General features: G+C 32.6%; 3 protein-coding genes and 2 non-coding genes across 6 annotated transcripts; 1 reads left to right on the forward strand and 4 right to left on the reverse strand.

Annotated features, from left to right (window-relative positions):
- Positions 1-379: 379 nt before the first annotated feature.
- Positions 380-8,115, forward strand: LOC113760136 (protein HEAT INTOLERANT 4-like). The gene is made up of 3 exons (XM_027302706.1): positions 380-637; positions 6,962-7,884; positions 8,067-8,115. Exons 1-3 carry the CDS (start codon positions 380-382, stop codon positions 8,113-8,115), a joined length of 1,230 nt encoding a protein of 409 aa, XP_027158507.1.
- A 170-nt stretch (positions 8,116-8,285) lies between these two features.
- Positions 8,286-10,717, reverse strand: LOC113763114 (50S ribosomal protein L18). Of its 2 annotated transcripts, none has more exons than XM_027306837.1 (3): positions 10,626-10,717; positions 10,166-10,275; positions 8,286-8,949 (listed from the first exon to the last, which is right to left on the reverse strand). In XM_027306837.1, coding segments are annotated over exons 1-3 (564 nt in total). In that variant the 5' UTR covers positions 10,627-10,717; the 3' UTR covers positions 8,286-8,496. The 2 variants fall into 2 exon arrangements, with proteins under 2 accessions (XP_027162638.1, XP_027162639.1); XM_027306838.1 differs by having other exon boundaries at positions 10,606-10,717.
- A 4,023-nt stretch (positions 10,718-14,740) lies between these two features.
- TRNAP-UGG lies at positions 14,741-14,812 on the reverse strand. The gene has a single exon. It is a non-coding gene; the product is annotated as a tRNA-Pro (tRNA).
- A 92-nt stretch (positions 14,813-14,904) lies between these two features.
- Positions 14,905-14,976, reverse strand: TRNAP-UGG. Its single transcript has one exon. It is a non-coding gene; the product is annotated as a tRNA-Pro (tRNA).
- An 880-nt stretch (positions 14,977-15,856) lies between these two features.
- LOC113760137 (ribosomal RNA small subunit methyltransferase nep-1-like) lies at positions 15,857-17,989 on the reverse strand. The gene is made up of 8 exons (XM_027302708.1): positions 17,849-17,989; positions 17,580-17,672; positions 17,163-17,216; positions 16,892-17,060; positions 16,728-16,810; positions 16,571-16,628; positions 16,376-16,401; positions 15,857-16,075 (listed from the first exon to the last, which is right to left on the reverse strand). The coding sequence occupies exons 1-8, from the start codon at positions 17,987-17,989 to the stop codon at positions 15,857-15,859; spliced, it is 843 nt and encodes a 280-aa protein (XP_027158509.1).
- Positions 17,990-19,548: the final 1,559 nt, after the last annotated feature.

Raw genomic sequence — 19,548 nt, forward strand, 5'->3', positions numbered from 1 at the left:
CAAACAAACTACAATATTCTGAAATTAAAAAGAATTCAAGTCTTTAGGAATTAGGTATTGTGAGTTAGACTTTAAATCATATCTTTGGGGATTAAGCATTGTAACTTTGTTTTAAAAAAATGAAACTTGGAGCTTAGAAAAAGTCAGGTAACTAGAAAATAGAAATAAAAACTTGATAAGAGACAAAAGATGAGAAGAAAGTGAGTCAATGTGGCAATTAATGGTTAGTCTTTGGAGTTAAGAAGAACCTATTCTTTTCTTTTTCTTTTTCTTTTTAGTTTAATAGACAAAAACAAAAAAACTGTCGGTTCAGCAGTTTATTCCGGTTTGAACAGTTCGCACGGTTCTCACTTGTTCTTAAATTCGATCAACCCAAAGTATGAATCAGGTCAGAGCCATAGCCATGCTCGGGTTTCAAAGCAACTGTTTTTTCCAGAATGGGATGCTGGAGACTTGGTTTCAAAGTAAAGCTCTCAGTGATCCTGACCAAGTTCTGGCATATTTTGCTATTTCCAAGCTTGGCAAACCTCCTACTGATGGGAAAATGGACACAAATCCTGGGGAACTCACAGCAGCTTATAGGAAGTGGGCTTCTGCAGTTGCTGATAGGTTGCTTGCAGGAGGTCTTTCATGTACGGTAACAAAATTAGCTTTGATTTCTATTGATTGTAAATGGTCTCTTAGCAAAAATGAATTAAATCCAAACAGCTTTCAAGGAAAAATTAGGAGAGTCCAGGTATGATTGCAAAATTTAAAAAAAAAAAATTTGTAGGAACTCACAGTAAAAAATAAAAACTTTTAAGCAATGTCTGGGTTTTATTTCGGCAAAAACTTTTATTTCAGTAATAGTTTCAAACTCACAGGAGCCTGTTATTCCGGTTTTTCTCAAAACTATGAAAAAGCCATTAACATTTTAATTAGATACAGAATGACCCAAGCCCCTTCTTTCTCCTAAAACCTAGCCCACCATTTGTCTTCTCCAATCCAACCTGCAACTTCTCCCTCTCCCCCCAGCCATACATGCAGAAGAGATTAGTAATTGAGTTGTTAAAAGAAAATTTTATCAGAAGACGCATCTAATTCATAACAAAGTCCCAAATTCAATGGCCTCAGTCATCACATCGTGGTTTGGCTGCCCTCAATCCCTCTACCTCGTGTTGGGTAGTGTCTTATTTCATCTCTTCCACCATTCAGTTTGAGGCCTGTGAATTTTACACTTTTACACTCCTTAAAAGATACCCTCTAATTCATATCCCTTAATTCAAAATAAATTGTTAGAACTTGTTTTGTTTTAGCATTTCCCGCTTTCTTTCTTTCTGAAAGTCCCTTACATTTTTTGGGGGGAAAAATTGTTTGCAGTGTTATTTCCATAGTTGAATTAATCTCAAGGTTTTGTATCCGACATTGATTTTTTTTTTTCTCTCCTTTGTGTTGTACTCTTCTGTCCCACCAAAGATAAATAGATCAATCTCCACTTCTCAGGAGCACCACTCTTAGTTCATGACAAGAGTTTCGGCAACATGGATGCAATTATATTGATTGGGATGTGCTTCATCCCATTCATCTAAAACCACCACTGCAATAACCTTACCTTTGGGAAGCTTTGGATGATTGCTCAATTTCTATGAGAATCCTGAGCTACCCATCATATTTTTCTTCTTCTTTTCTACCGATTCAATTACTCAACGATGCTTTTGCCAAGGGATAAACCAGATGAGCATAATGATTCCATTGGTAGATAGAGATAAACATAAAAGAAACTAAAATAAAAAATAGAAGATGGCGGGCCAACTGAGAATTATGCAAACCCAATATTTCAATCTCTCAATTAGTACTCTTTACTTTTCTTTTGAAACACTTTGCACCTAAACTAAACCAAATATTGCGACATTGCATGTAGAACTTATACTAGGACAATTGGCATCCAAAAGTTTTTTCTTTTAAGCTTTTGCACCATTGTTATTAAACCTACCTCGAATAGGAACTCGACAAAGAGGATGGGTCAATAAGTTATTGGTTCAACTAGTGGCTTTGTAGTTGAACTAGTGAGTCATTAAAATATTAATGTTTTAAAATTAAATATAGTATTCTTTATTGTTAATGCAAGAGATATGATAAAAACATTGATATTAAGATGTTATAGCAAATTGTTATTTAACTTTTTTCATAAACTCTAAGATAATCAATTATTTTTGGAGTTAGTAAAAATAAATTTATAGAGTAAAACATAAATTTTTTGCATTCATGAATTTTACAAGTGATACAATACATGAAACTGTGTCAGCAAAGGATGATATTATAAGTATCTTAACTATAGCATAGCTGATTAGTTTGTAAAAATAGTTCATATGTGTCAATTACGTTTGCATTTGATTTTTGAATACATCTTATTTACAAACTTTTACATGTAAAGTTTTATTGACGCTCATTTTTGTGACGTTTGTACTATATCATCTTGATATAATTTAACTGTTACACTAGAGTGCGTGAAAAATTTAATAAAAGACACAAATAGACCATTGTTAATACGGTTAGACTAATATATATTATAATTATTCTGTATGAGAAGTGGTAGATCTTATCTAACATGATATATAAACATCAAAACTAGTATATGGGTACTTAATAGATGATCAATTTCACTATATTGATCCGCTTAGAGATTATATTAAAATGCCAAAAAATTAATTTTTAAGTGACATTTGTGTGAGTGATTCTTAAATTTAAGGTTACAATAGTAAATGTGTTATCATAAAGATTAATATAATACTATATCAACCTTTTCTTGCTTCATCTCAATCTGACATTACTAGGATAGATTAAATTATGCAAAGCTTAAGGACTTAGTTGTTGCCAGCTAGGGAAAATTCAGTCCTCTGTCCTGTATTTCTTGGGAGTGTACAGTTGGAATCAGGAATTTCCATGATTAATGAGGAATTGTTTGCAAAGAATAGCGGTTGGATGACAGGATTTTGGTTTAGGTAAAGATTACCATAGGCAACGTTTGCCTCTCTCTGTCTCTCTGTCTCTCTCTGACAAGTACTAATTACTTAAACAGTTGTATTATAATGTCTTCTAAACAAAAACATTTTATATTTGCCTTTAATGCATAAAATAATTGTCTTCTGTTGCTAATAAAGTTACAGGTTACCCTTGAAACAAAAAGAAAAAAAAAAGAAACAAGAATAAAAAAAAACTAGCCTAGTGTCAATAAGATTTTGAAGTTTTTAAAGACTGCAAAATCTAGTGGGCATATATCCAAAAGGATGTTTCCTTTAGACGATTTATAGTTTTACCTTGGAAGCAGTGGGCAAAACCCCAAAAGGGAAAAAAACTGTAAGAAAGAAAAGAGAGATGACTAAACCTAACCTTAAATGTTCAGCAATTAAAAAAAAAAAAAAGACTAAGGTCTTGTTTAATAATTCAATTCAGTACTTAAAGTTAATGTGTTCAAATATAGTACTTAATTGTTTAATAACTTAATGGATAGACTTTCAAATTTCAATTTTCAAACTTAAGTTTTATCAAACGAACCCTATTATTTTCTTTTCACCGAGTGGAAATATGGAAACTTTATGCTTAAAATATCTCTCTCTAAGACAAAGAAGCCAAAACACAAATTTTTCTTAAGGGTTAATCACATTTTATCCCCTTAAAGAATATCCAATTTCTCAGTTTACCTCCTAACCTTTAATTTTGCTCACTTAACCCCCTTTAGGACAAAATTGCCCTTGCATTATTTTGACTTTTCATTTACCTTGTTTTCCTTTCTTTTATTTCTTTTTCTCTTTTTTCTTTATTTAATTCTTCCCCTTTCCCACAAAAATTTTCACTTTAATAATTGAAATTAAAAAAGAAGAATTGCAGAGATCTATCTTCTCCTTAAATGATTAAAAAAATATTCAAATCACTTTCCTAAAATACAATTTTTTTAGCCTTTCAATTCTTTTAATTTTGGGTTTTCCTCTTTCCTTTTTTGTTTCTAATTTTATTCCCAAGAAAATATCTTAAGATGAAATTGTGACCTGATTAATAATCATCAATTGAAATTTGTGACACGTGGCATCATACAAAAAATCAAAATTAGTTTTTGATGTCTTTTAAACTTTCACCTAGAAATATGCAATTACAAACTCAAAACAAAAATTTCGTTGAAATTGAATTTCTATTAGGAAGGATGAAAGAGAGAAGAAAGAGAAAAAGAAATAAAAGAAAGGAAAATAATTTTATCTTATGATATTTTCTTGAGAATAAAATGAGAAATTAGAAAGGAAAGAGGAAAATCCAAAATTAAAAGAATTGAAAGGCTAAAAAAATTGTATTTTAGGAAAGTGATTTGAATATTTTTTTAATCATTTAAGTAGAAGATAGTTGTCTGCAATTCCTCTTTTTTAATTTCAATCATTAAGGTGAAGATTTTTGTGGGAAAGAGGAAGAATTAAATAAAGAAGAAAGAGAAAAAGAAATAAATGAAAGGAAAACAAGGTAAATGAAAAGTCAAAATAATGTAAGGGCAATTTTGTCCTAAAGGGGGTTAAGTGAGCAAAATTAAAGGTTAGGGGGTAAACTGAAAAATGAGATATTTTTTAAGGAGATAAAATGTGATTAACCCTTTTCTTAATGAAAGGGGTAGGATTAAACTACTCGAAATGAATCTTTACAAGACAAATTTTGCCGAGTGTAAGAAGGAAAACAAATGTGAAGAGCATTGAATACTAGTATCACATTTATCTCATTCTGCAATAAAAGTTATTTTTTTGGGTTTTAGCTTGCGATACAATTCAGATTGGCTTTTGTAGATTTTTATCATTTTATAGCTAAAAAGAATGAGTATGTTCTTGAAGAAATTAGATTTAGAAATTATTCAAAGTGGACATTTGATTGAGCTTCAATGATTGAGTGTCACCTCTTCCCATAGGACTTTAAAGTAAGTATTTATTTATTAAGTCATTTATTTTTTGGCGCTTTTTGTCTTCAAGTTGGTATTCAGAGTATGCCTATTGGATATGATTTTTTTAATACTTTCTTGAGTTTATATTGGAAATTTTATTTGTAGCTCTGTTGTGATTGTCCTAGAAAATTAATTGGAGCCTAGAAACAGTTACGAGGAAAAAAAAAAAGTTTAAACTTTGACATAAAAAAAGATTAAAAAAAAAGCTGAGAATTGGAGTAAAAATGGAAATTAGGATCTGGTTTTGGATTAATTGCTTTAAGTGGACAAAAGGGCTCACATGATACGGTGTACCTTTTATCTAGGTTCTAATTTTTTTTCAAAAGTAATTTGTCAAAAATGGTTTGATATCAAGGAAGAATTAAGGAGCCATTGGGGTACAATGGTGTAAACTTTGATTTTTTTTTTTTTTTTTGAAATTTCACTTCGTTCAAGTGTCTCTTAGTTTTATGTACATTGTTTTTGTAGGTTTTTCTAGTATAGTTATGAGCTTTTTTCTTGATTCACGCTATAGTTATTAGTATTTTTTTTTATGGAAGTTAGTATTCAGGATATTCTAATTGGCTATGATTTTAATTTCTTCCTTTCTTGAGTTATTTTTATCTGGGAAATTTGATTAATGGCTGTGGAAAATAATTGGAATCGAGAAAGAGAAATTGGGGGAAAAGGTGTAAACTTTGACATTAAAAGATAAAAGAAAAAACCTGAGAATCAGATTGAAAATGAAATTAGGAATTGGTTTGGTTTGGTTTTAACTATTTTAAGTAGAAAAATGGGTCTAAATGAAATGGAGCACATTTTCATCTCTTTTTTTTTTTTTTCCTGAAGTAGTTTGTCAATAATGGATCTGCTTCTTGACACTAAACTTTTCTCTACAGCAGAAACAACATTTGTATACACTATAGGATCTCTGACCAGTTTGCTTTTATAACAATTATTTGATAATTGCATATATATATATATATATATATATATATATTTAATACTTGGTTTGGCAGAACATTCTGGCTTGAATACTTCTTACCAAACTCCGGTGTTGAAGGAAACAATGAGGATGAGGAATCCATGGCCCAGATTTTCTTTTTTTTTTTTCTCGTATTATTTTATCTCTTCCCTCTATAATATAATGACAAAAGTTGATGAGTTCAATGGGTTGTATAGAAATTCTCCTATAGCAACAGTGATTTAGACCCCTTCTACTACTAGACTAATAGAGCAAGAGACTTTTTTTAAAAAAAAAATTATTTGGCATCCTGCCTTGGCAGGTGAAGCTTTCTTAAAAAAATAGAGCCCAGCTCTTCTTTTTTTTTTTTAAAAAAAAATAATAATAACTCTTGCCTGCTTGCTGAAATAGTTTAGGAAAACAAGAGTGTGAAAGCGTTGTCGGATATTTTTTAGACAATATTCTAAGGAATTAATCAGTGAATCCTAAATGCCTTTTAAACACCTTTTGTATTAATACATACTACACATTCTTTAGTTTCCAAAAACGGATTAGGTTACCAACGAAAGTAATAACTGTTCTGAACGATGTAGTATTTTTAAAATAAGATATAATTATATGTGAATTACTTGTAAAATTTTTCAATAGAGAATCCACGTAAACAGTAACAAAATATTACATCACATGTATAAAAAATTTACATAAAATTACAAAACGTTAAAAAATATTATACTGTTCAAGGACGGTTGATGCTCATCTTCCTCCAAAAACACCTGGAGTGTTTGGATTGCAAATTTTCAAAGAAAAATTACTACGTTTTTTGTGGACACATTTTTCAATCATTTTTTATCTCATATATATATATATATATATATATATATATATATATCAAATCGTTACAATAATTTTTTTATTAAAAAATTTATAAAAATGCAATCCAAACAAATTGATCCGCCGCCTGTGTGTCGTTTAAATGTTATAATTCCTCCCGCGATTGTGTCAACTCCTTTTTCAGTTGACTTAGGTAGCGTAGGATTCACTTCTTTCTTTTATGTCGAACTTCTCAGGGTAATATCTTCCAAGTTCTAAGTTCTAACCCTCCTTCTCCTCTTCCTTCACCAGTGATCCAGTGTTTCTTGTATATTGAAAGAATGACGAGGAATATGGAAGATTTATGGCGTCAGGTGTTTTCCGTTGGAACTGAATGGGAAGCGATGGATGAGATTTATGGGTCCAACTGGGATTTCTCCAACTTGGAGAATGCTTTCGAGGAAGGTGGAGAATTGCTTGGCCAAAACGTTTATCTCTTTGGCTGCACGGAAACACAGGGCATAGCTGATGCTTCCCTTGTGCCCGTGGTTGTTGCTGTGGTTTCACGATTTGCTCCCTCTGATAAAATTGCAATAGTATCAGTTCAACGAGCAAATGAACAGATTTGGCCTATGAAGCGGCTGAAGATGGATTGGTATCCCTATATTCCATTGGGAAGAAGGGATGCTAAGGTGGAAGATCTCAAAAGCTGTAGGGTATTTATACTGAGGTGCAAGCAAAGAAAGGTTGGATTGAAGCAGTTGGGAATCGACAGGGCGAAGGAGTATGACTATTGCTTGCCTCATTTTTACAACCCCTTTAAGAAAGATGAGGATGATCAGCAAGAAAGTGAAGTACAAATATTGTTTTCTAGAGAATCTGAGCCTCCACTGATATGTTCGTTTGATTGGGAGCTGGATGTCCTGGACGAGGTAGCGGACGAGTTGATAGAACAAGAAGCTTTAGCTGCTGATGAGAAGGATGCATTTAAGGATTTTGTGAAGGAGAAGGTTAGAGAAGCCAAGAAAGCCCAGCGTGAAGCAAGGGAAGCTAAGGAGAAAATGTTGCAGGAGATGGGCGATGAAACAAGAGCTGCATTTGATAGTATCAGGTTTTACAAGTTTTATCCTGTGTCGCTTCCTGGTTCCCCTGAAATAGCCAAGTCTTCATTCATAAACAGGTATTACGGGAATGCTCACAAAGTTTTGTAATTTAAGATTTGCATCAAGTATAGACTCATCATAGTTACTATGTGAGACAGTTTGCAATTGCAGTTGCAGGTAATGAATCAGCTTTATGTATCAAACTAGAGATTTTTGTTGAATTAGATTCCTCTTATTTGTTTGTGTATGAAATTTTCAGGGCTTATGATTCCGAAGTCTTCTTGTTGTTTTCTAAATTTGGAAGATAATAAAACATTACGGCAAACCATAAGGGCTACAGAAGACATCGGATATTAATATCCGTCTGATCGCGCAAAAAGATACAGTTCGTGGTAACAAATAGTTTAACAAATACTCCACGCAGACAGGAAGCATCCCATCAGATGAAGGCGCGTTCCCAAAAGGTAACCCTGAAAAAGAATTTCAAGACTCTTGAGTTCTGTTCCCATTGATCTACATAACAAATTTACAGATGAAGAGGCAGCACCACAGGAGCAAACCACTTTGCTATCTGAACTACAATGAGTTTAGTTGCTATCTGAACTACAATGAGTTTAGTTGCTATCGGACAAGAGAATCTAGGAAAATTTTTCGAGAGAATGCGACAAAGTACAGAGAAAAGTCCAATATTAATCCAGATATACTTTAACATCAATACCATTATCTATGAGTGACTGAACTACTGCTCTAATTTTGCCTTCAAACTTGTCCCTGTCTCTGGGAGTGTAAGAGGCTGTATAGACATCAGCTTCTCTCGCCCTCTCAGCCAAGATGCGGCCTATGGCTAAACATGCGGGTATATCAGATCTTGATTTGAGGACAGCTTTGATGTCTTTCGAATTTGTACCAGCAACAGCAACCTGCTTGCTTGTTACTCTATGTGTAATTGAAGCTGAAACAAAGCGTTTTGAGATGAGAACATCGAGTGTAAATGGTTCCAAGTATGCAATAGTTCGTTGCTTGAATGAAATGTGCTTATTCGGATTTTTAGTCTTCTTCTCCTTTTGATATGTGTAGGGCCGGCTATTGTCATCATCGAGAAAATCTTCTACTCCAAAAAAGCTTCGCGGTGCAAAAGATATCTGTAAAATGAAATTATACAAAGGATGCAAAATACTACGTGATCAACAATGGGAAAACTTTAAAGCTGAGAAGACTGGTTGAGCCTAGGAATATTACATTACAAAGTCTTAAGGAAAGAAATATCAATCTAGAATGTGGGTATAATGTTAGCAGTGCACCCATGTTTTTGGAGAAAAGCTGCAATAATTTGGCTACTGTCTTTCACGCACATAGAGTAGGAAATTAGAATGAGATTATGATATAGCAGTGCCAACATACTTATGGAGGTTAGCAGTAAAAGTTTGGCTATGGTCTTTTACTCAAATAGCAGCTTCTCCATACATAGACACAGAAGTAACAAAGAACTAGGTACAATGAACATCAATAGCATGCTGCCAAGCCTCCCAAGCAGTCTCCCCCTTAGTCTCAAATCTGCTTGGAAATAAACCTCTTCAATTAGCAAATCAAAGTGAAGAATTCAAAGTTTCTCTACCTTCCATTCTCATATCCCTCGTACCTTGAAAAACATAAGATGCAATACATAATGTTCTAACAGGGATTACTTTTATTTCATTTTACTCCTAATACCAATTCCAGATAACATAATAACTAGATACTGCAAATTCCCTTTTTCTGTTTCATGGAAGGACAGATGACCTGCCCAGGTGGTGGGGGTGGACGGCCCTTCTGTTGGGCAATTCAATGGGAAAGCATGAAGCCAATGTATTGGCTATAGTCGGCAGCAAATTCTAAGGACTCATTACTTTAACAAAGTGGATTTCTTTTAGGAAAACATATAGAAGTCAAATTTTTAAACTTGTGAAGTAAATAGAACTCAGTAATCGATTGGAATGACTCTAAAAGAAGTTAGATGAAATCCAGATTAAAAAGCCAACAGAAGCCTAGTTCTGTAGATAAATAAATATCTCCTTCTTAGCCTAACATGACAAAGAAACACTTGAATGATCCACCAGGCAGCAAGTAAAGAGTACAGGGGCAAAGAATGAACTTAACAATACACAAAAAAACGCATGTAATTGTCCTTTTCTCAATGAAATTGGTTCCCTTAACTTCATGAAACCAAAAGAGATTAATATACACTCTGTAATATATCAAAGGACACAAAGATTCTCACAGAAGAGGAACGTACATTAGGCAAACAAATTCAGATATGCAAAAGAAACAGAAAATTAAAAATAGAGAGAAAAAAACTACAAGAGACGATCAAATGCTTACCTGCCCACTGTGGAAATGAGCTCTTTGTAAACATAATAAAGGCCTGATTTTGTCAGCCCCATGTATACTCAGTCTATGACACACTTGCTTCAGCATTATATCATAAGCCACTGTTAACCAGCAAAAAGGACAGCCATTGAGTAATCAAAACTCATCCCCTTTAACTGAACAGACATTTTGTCGAACACTTAATAGACATTCACATTGCATCCACATTTTCTAAAGATTCAGTTAACGAATTAAATTAAAATCCATCAGTCGATTCACGCATTTTCTAAGCTTCATGTTTTCATAACCAGTTCGTGAAATTTCTTAAGCTAATTTATCAGCCAAGATATACATGATTAAAGAGTGATTGTAGACGGAAAAAGTTGTTCCAAAAGGTAAAATTGCACCAAGAAAAACTTGCAAACACGTTAAGAAACAAAAAGATAGGGTACCCCTTTTCAGTATTGCGTACTTAAACAGCAATCCTGAGCCCCAGTTCACTGGCGCTCTTCAGTTTGTTTCTTCTTCTTCTTCAACAGGAGGTGAATGGGAGCTATTTTACTCTGTTTCTCCGAGCCAATAAGAGGCGCAAGGCAGGCCCGTTTGAATTGATTTATAGGCCCGCCAAAGACTTGTTCTGATACTGAAAGCCATGTTCTTGGCCCAATTACAAAATTTTCAATTTTGGGGCATTTCACATGAATTTTAATAGTAGAAAATAAATATTCGGAGGCAATATCGAGTATTCAGAAATAAAAAAATTTTAAAAAAATTGACTAATTAGTCATTAGTTTGGGAGAATGAATATATCTTTGAGTTAAAATCAACTTCTTCCACAAAAAAAAGAGTTAAGTTTCATGTCGTTGCACTTATTTTTCGCTTCTATCCTTGAGTTATTATATTTCCAATCATCCGGATTAGGCATGTCAATGGGTCGGGTCTTACACAAACCTAGAGGTGTCAAAATAGGTGACTTGGGCGGGTTTGGGTTGGGTAAAATGGGTAATGGGTATAAGTCAATCAACCCATTTATATCCATTTAATTAGATGGGTAAAATGGGTAATGGGTATAAATGGGTAAGTCAAAAAATGAATTGGATAACCCAATTACCCATTTATAATCCATTTATTTTAACTTTTGTATACTCATTTAAATTCATTTTTGTAAACTAAATTATCAATTTATACCGTCCTTTGCACCTATAATTAGTTTTAAATATTTACTTATAATGTTCAATAAGCCGAATTATCAATTTTTTTCCTATCTATACTTTATGTCACAAAATTACATGCTATTTAATAATTGAATAATAAGAATATAAAAAATTGAACTAAGTACTATAAAAGTTAACATAAAAACTTAATGCAAAAATTTTGAACCCCTAACATTTTTTTCATGTATAAATTTAAAATTTCATTTTGGAAAGATAGGAAAAGAGGTTAAAACTTATCATAAATTGGTAATGCTGAAAAATGAGCAAGTTAACAAACAAAGAGAAAATAAAATGATAAGATAAAACCAACAAATAATAATAATAATGAAATAAAAGTAGTTAACATAATGATAAAACGAAAAATCTGAAAAAAAAAAATGGGTGGGGGAACAGAGAATACTTGGGGAAAGACAATTTTAAATAGGTTAATTTGGTTGGATGGGTTACCCAATTATACCCATTTAATAAATGGGTATAATTGGATAATCCATTTATACTCATATGCAAAAATTTAAGATACTCATATCCATCTATTCATGGTGTGGGTATGGGTAAATTTAATTAAATGAGTTGATTTGCCATCTATACCCAGACCCAATTTATTTGGGTAGGGTTTGGATTTAATTTCTCAAATCCAGACCTTACCCAGACCCAGACCCTATGAGAGAGTCGTGGGTTTGGGTAGAGTCTGATTTTCTAGAATCCATATCCAAATCCAGATCCATACCAGACCTTACCCAGACCCATATATATTTAATTAAATAATATATATTAGTAAATTTATAAAATAATATAATATTGTATGGCTATTGGATTGAACATAGTAAGATATTATGGCATCAGAATTCTGCATTTAGTGTTGGTGGTTAGATGATTGATGAAACTCATGCCAAATTGCTTCTAGATATTGTTGAAATATTAGTGATTACTGATGATTGAATTGAATAAAAAAAAATGAGTAAGTGTTTATAAATTTCTTATTCTATTATTTATTTGCCATCAGTCCTTAGTCAAATGACTTTTATCTCATTCACTATTTTAGTGCTGGATTGCGAGACATTTACCAACATTGAGGTTTAAATAAGAAAAAAGGTACAAAATTACATTTCTTTAATAAGACTAAATATTTATATATGTTATGGTTGTTTTCTTTTTTAAAAACTAATCTTAGTTGTCATTGTAATTGGTACAAACTTTTTCAAGAAAAGGAGAAAAGGTAAAGACAAACAAATGAAATATTGGATACGGATGCAGTTGAATCTTTGAAAATATATAGAAGTAGTCAATAATAATTCTTTTTATGAGTTCATAATATTGCATTCAACTTGTTGAACGTTAATTTTATTATTTGAAAACAAAAATTGGATGGTATTTATATTATTTATGAACTCTATATATTTTAAATACATTTTTATTTTAGTATATTCAGAAAATACCTATGGATACCCAGATCCATAAGAGTTTGGGTATGGACTTACTTTTTCAGACCCAAAAGGGTCTGAATCTGAGTTTGGGTCTAACTAAATTAAATGGGTTGGGATCTGGATCAAAGAGATCCAACCCAGACCCTACCTATTGACATGCCTAATCCGGATGTTCGTGTGAAGATATGTAAAAGTGGTTTCATTGGAGATTATTTAGGATTTCTTGTATATCTATGTAAATGTGGTTTCATTGGGGATTATTTAGGATTTCTTTTATATCTAATTTTTTTTAATACCGTGATATATGGAAGGTAAAGATAGGTATGTTCATATCATTTTCATAAAGATTTTTCTATAGAAATGAGTTCTAATGCATGGGGGGAGGGTTGGGTTGAGTTACGTGGTACGGGGGAGGGAGTGTAAGCAAGAGGTCTCGGGTTCGAGTCCTCCCGCTTACATTAAAAAAAAAAAAAAAGAGTTCTAATGCATGTCACTTATACAAAAAATTAAATTTTAACTTGAAAGAAAGATTACTGGTCACATCTAACCAACTAGTATAAACAAAATCTTGATATGGCCAATACATACATATATACATACATACATATATATACACACACGTATATGTGTATATATATATGTATGTATCTATGTCTATGTATATGTATATGTATGTATGTGTGTGTATATGTACGTATATAATCTAGTGTCTAATAGTTCTTTTTTTCTTTTTCTTTTTTTTGGTGATACTACTCTTTGAGAGTTCAAATATAGGTTTTTATAAGCTAAAAGAGTATTTTACTAAGTGACTCTTAAGTATCTATCCCCTAAACTGCTAGCTATTATCCATCTTCACCACTAATATTTACAGTTTTTAACGAATTGAATTCAGTCGAATATTTGGTGTTTATGCTCTGTTCATATATTATACGAACAAGGTTTGAATTCGACTCGAATATTAATGAATTACAAATATTATTCAAATTCGATTAGTTTATTTGTATAAATATTCAAGTTTGAACTTGAACTTGGCGCATTAAACTATACAAGTTGAATTCAAGCTCCAACTTGATTTTGAAGACGACGTAATTATATTTTTAATAAATAATACATTATTTAGAATAAATTTAATTGTATTTATTAATTTTTAAAATATAAATAATGCTAATTTATGTATAATTACTTTTTTAGTAAAATATAATATATATATATGTAATAATATTAAATGTATTTATATTTATATTTATATATGCGTTCATGAACTATTTAAAATAGTTTGTGAATAGGTTCGTATTCGACTCGATTATTAAACGAGACGAAAATTGTATTCGAGTTCGATTAATTTATTAAACAATCGAATTTTTTTGAACTCGAACGAGTTGAACACAAATGGGTTTGCAAACAGGTCGATTCGTTAAAAACTCTACCAATAGTTCATCGTCCATCTCTCTATCCCTCTCTTTTTATCCAAATTATTTTCTTTTCTGAGATAGATGAAGTCTAATCTCATGTACTCAATACGCAAGGTATTAATGAAGCATTATTGGCTCCAGCCTGCAGTTCCTCCAAAAAAAAAAAAGAAAAAGCTAAGGCGTGATTTCATATTGTTGCCATAGAATGGGAAAATTAACTATTAAGAAATCAATATATGAGGAAAGAATAAAATAATAATTATGGAGACCATATGATGAGATATTGATAAGTCATTCAGCATACTCTTTTTCCACAATATATAGCAAAAAGTAGAAAAGCAAAATAGATGGAAAAAAAAAAGATCTGTGAATCAAAGAGTAAATATCAAACTCAAAGATTAATACTTGATCCATTATTATTTCCACCTTCCAAAAGAAGAAGTACGAAATCGAATTTAAACATCAATTTTTACTTCATTTGCTTTGTCAGGAGACAATAATGAAAACTGCCAATTGGTTACAGTAGAAAAAGCGACTGGGGCGTTCCGAGAATCGAACTCGGGACCTCTCGCACCCAAAGCGAGAATCATACCACTAGACCAAACGCCCGGATGCAATACGATGCTTTACTTCATTTTTTCTGTCAGGCGACACCAATGAAAATTGAAAACTGCCCATAGATTACAGGAGGAAAAATGATTGGGGCGTTCCGAGAATCGAACTCGGGACCTCTCGCACCCAAAGCGAGAATCATACCACTAGACCAAACGCCCAGTTGCAATGGGCAATCTAATTCTATCATTTTCTATGGCTCATTATTGCACTGCGTTTGATTCCCTAGAGACCTTGAATTATAATGTAGATTCAAATCTTTCTTGGTTTTTTCAGACGAAAGCATTATTTGTTCCAATATCAAAAGCTCATTTATCAACAATTAGTTGTAATTTGAACCAAGTATTTAAAATTTTAAATCTTAAGTACTAATCATAATCATTATCGCACAAGAAAATTCAGGCTATTTGGAAATAGCGAATCACTTGATGAAAAAAAATGAATTATTGAATGACAACTTTACAAATATGTTGAGCGTTTTCAGTTCTCACATGCCAAATGGTTGTTTTTTATGTACAAAGCTTGTTTCTTAGGCACTTTTAAGGCAAGCAAAAGGAGAATTTCCAAGATTTGTTGCCAGTGACGGAGTTAGGATTTTTTTCTTGGGAGGCCAAAATTTTTCCTTACAAAATTATTTTAATATATTATGTTTAAAATAATTTCCATATATTTAAATATATGACATCTAAAAACATCAAATATTAGATTTAATTATAAAGGTATGAAAAAAATAACTTTTTTTTTGAAAAAAATTAATTCAAAAGTGATTAATTCATATATATATAAAGTCTTATAATATAAACTAAAATTGTAAATAGTTAGGGGATCAACTTCGTTTTACACATATATTTACATGTTATGAATTAAAATTTTCAAATCTTACGGGGCACGGCCCATCAGCCCTCCTTGGCTCTGTCATTGTTTGTTGCGCAATTCGATCATTGCAGTAATTTTAGTGTCCCATCACCACCAAGTAGAGTAAGCAATTAAACATACGAAACACATACTAGCAAAAGAATTATACATTATGGTTTCTCTTGCTTAGGCAGGTTTTTTTGAAATTTTCAGGGCAATGCAGAATTTAGCTAGAAATACCAAAGGATTGACACCACACAGGTCAGCCTGGTCAGGTAAGGCACCCTCTCCGATAGCAGAGACAGAACTAAGCTGAATCAAGTGAATACTGCATATGCTCAATCTTTTGAGGATAAACTTAATTGTTGCGGCTACTGAATAGTGAGTTCCCAGAATAGACGACAACTGCCAAAAAAAAAAAAAAAAAAAGTGCAGATCAGAATGCTCAATCAACAAGATCGATATTCTGGATGAACCTCAGAACTTTTACAGAATGATAGTTGAAGACTAATTCTTAGCTTTACAACGTGAAAGGTGAAAACTAATATTCATGTTAATTTGGACAAGTTAGAGTCGTGGGTTTTTGATAAGCAGCACTACGCTGAATAATTCTTGGAGCAAGCTGTACATTGGTAATAATTACACCTCGAATCATAGAATTTCCCATTGCCTCTCCAATTCGCAGCATATACGTCTCTTACAAACACAAGCACTTAATGGAAGCGAGGAAACTGCAAACAAAACAGTTCTCAGGATAGAAACTTAAGGACAAACTAAAACAAAAGAATAGATGATCATCCTTCATATGAAAATAGACAGAAATAGGTGAATGTATTCATGAAAAAGGCAGAATTCAGCTACAAATTTTTCGCGATCTAAGTAGTGACAGAAGTGAAAAACCTGATGTGAGATCATCGGTATGTTCAGTATCGATCTTCCCATGAGCCATGGCGCCAATCTGATGGGATAATTCAATAATCAGGTTCTCATTTACAGAAACGATGAGGCTAAACATAAAGGGAAGATCGCTTAATTAATCTGTGGAGAGTGACCATACTATGAATACTGGAGTACAATCGTTGTTGATGGTAGTAACATAATCCCTCAAATTTACAGCCTTGGATGAGCTGAAGCAAAGCCCTGAAGAAAAATTGCTCTTGATGATGGAGAGACAAGAAAAGATAGAGACTTCAGAAACAGTTGAACAATTTAATAGCTTACCTATTTTAAGGGAGTTCAGTGGCAAATGCTTGTCCAAAGGATTCTCATTAGCTTTTTCACCTTTACCTCTTGCTTTGATACTAAACTTACTGCAACAACTGGGCTGTAGTACGTGAACGGTGAAGGTGCCAACACACAAGGGTGAATGCTTATCTAATGTGGATGGAGACTAATAGAATCAAACTGATCGAAGAAAGAAGACTTTCACATTAGAGAATAAAACTTCCCCGTTGTTGGTGGTATGTTTGTATGTGGTTCAATTCACATATACTGCTTTAACCATACCTGCCATATTAAGCCGGCTACCCAATATATCAACAAGAACCTATAGATAAAAATAGAATTATCAAAATAAGTATGAATTAGAAGAAGAGGCATAAATTAGAAGACTCAAGACAAGATTGCTTAGATTTTACTAAAATAGTTTTTCCAATGCTGTCAAATACAACATGCTTGACAGTTACACAAGCGCAGATGGAACAGGTATATTTAATTCATGGAATTCCCGAAGGTAATGAAGACCAAGACGTGGATATACAAGGCAGAAACTTCAGGAAATACTTGAAGATAACAAACGACTAAAGGCTATAAAATCATCTGTAAAATTCCAAATCCAATTGGAAGTTTGTAATAACTCTCTACAGAACATAGAATGGATGGCCTTAATGTTAATTGTAAAGCTACATACCTCATGGATAATGTCAGGTCTATAATCATAAGGATTCATGTTTTTCTTGCGCATAAAATCAGCATGCTTGTCTGGATTCAGTATTTCGTATGTCTGAATGAAGGGAAACCGAAACAGACAACATGAATGTCAACAACTCAAACATCAACTAGACCAATCAAATAAAAGTAATAACTTTTTGCCCCGAGTTTGAGAAGTTATTAAACTTCGGATTTATGTAAATTAAACAAGAAAGGTTTTGCTAACAGGTATTATCTTGATGCATGCACCCTCCCAACATAAGCTGGCACCAACAAAGCCTTTTCAAGGACAAAAATGACTCCAGGTTTGGAATTCTTGATGGAAGGAGCCAATGGAATCCCAGGTATATCAGTAGAAGTTTCACTGACATTCCTGAACTCCTCATGCATCAAGGAGTCGCTTCGAAAACAGTTTCCATTTTTGAAACGGGATTTTCTCTAGAACAAGGTGCAAGCTTTTCAATTGAACATGGCTGAGTTAATAATTGTTTCCTGTGTCTTCCTTTTGGCCTCCTGGTAAAATTAACAAGTATTCTCCAGACAGCTAATAAATAGTAAAATGGTGACAAAGCATTAATTCTTTAGCTATTAACTAAAAAAAGACAGCTATATATCTCCACTTTCATCCTATTCCCCAAGAAAAGTTCAACTAAACTCCACTTTATTTTTCTACACAAATTCCTGCAGATTGACTAATAGAAGTGTGAGCACATTCACCACTGATCAAAAGAAAAGGTCTAAAGATCAAAAGGTTTGTTTTGACAGAGTCTAGAGTACATACACTATTCAAGAAATTGAGAGAAAAAAGTACAAAATTCAAGTTAAAATAAAAAGCTAATCACCATTTTCAAATCAAATTTTATGATCCAAGACTCGCGAAATTGAGTTTCTTGAATCACCACACAACCCCTCATCATGAACTGAATTTTATGGGCAAAAAAAAAAAAACCAAGAAACGTGAACACAAATAAGTGTAGCCAATTTCTGCATGGGAAAGCTATGCATGGCTCCTATGCTTACTTCTAATTTAAGCTGCAAGAACAACAACTTCACAAAACCAAAGCAGCAACAGTAATCCAAATAGTAACAACAATACAACAATAATTACCAAATTAAAAAAATGTAAATTGGTCATGATGTTTTTACACTAGGATTTATTGGCATAATAACTTGTAGTAGTAGAAGCAATATTTTAGATTGTGACAGACATCTAGAGATGGCGTGAAATTACCTTTGGCAGCGGAGCGGAAGATTCTTTAGGCCATAAGGAGGAGCAGGTGGAAAAAAAAAAGCCTGACGACGATGGCTTCGTCGCTGTCGGGGAGCAATCATGTCATCCCGACAGTAAAGATGGTTTGTTATGCCACGTCACGTCAACATTTCATTTTCTCCTCTTTTATTATATTCTCACTCACTCACAGTGAATTACATTCTACAAAGTGTAATAGCATGGTCCACAGTTCACAACTTATATCCCATAAATAAATAAAGTAATTTTTTAAAAATAATTTTATTATTTTTAAAAAATAAATTATTAACTTTCATTAAAAAATAAGTAGGTGGAGGATACATGGGAATTGGATATGAAAAATTTGGTGCATTTAACATATTTGTCAAACTACTAAAATTCTCATCCATAATCACAAATATTGAAATTTTAAAAAATTGTGCAAAGCAGTTGAGGAAAATGAGTGAGAGAGTAAGAGAAATAATAGAGTAGGATAGTAAGATATGAAAAAAAGGAGTGTGTTGTGTGTTTATATAGAAAACTAAAACATAACTGTTGGAAAAAAAAATGAACGTTGCTGACTTTAACTTGCTGGTATAAATTTTGTCCGTTGTAGTTTCAAAAAAATTTGTCCGTTGCTGCTGACACTAGCCTACCATTACACGCATTATCAGAATGATGCGTGTAATGGCCCTTGTCATGGGAGGTACTCCCATGACAC

Source organism: Coffea eugenioides, chromosome 2 (genome assembly GCF_003713205.1).
Source record: "Coffea eugenioides isolate CCC68of chromosome 2, Ceug_1.0, whole genome shotgun sequence".
Classification (NCBI taxonomy): Eukaryota; Viridiplantae; Streptophyta; class Magnoliopsida; order Gentianales; family Rubiaceae; genus Coffea; species Coffea eugenioides.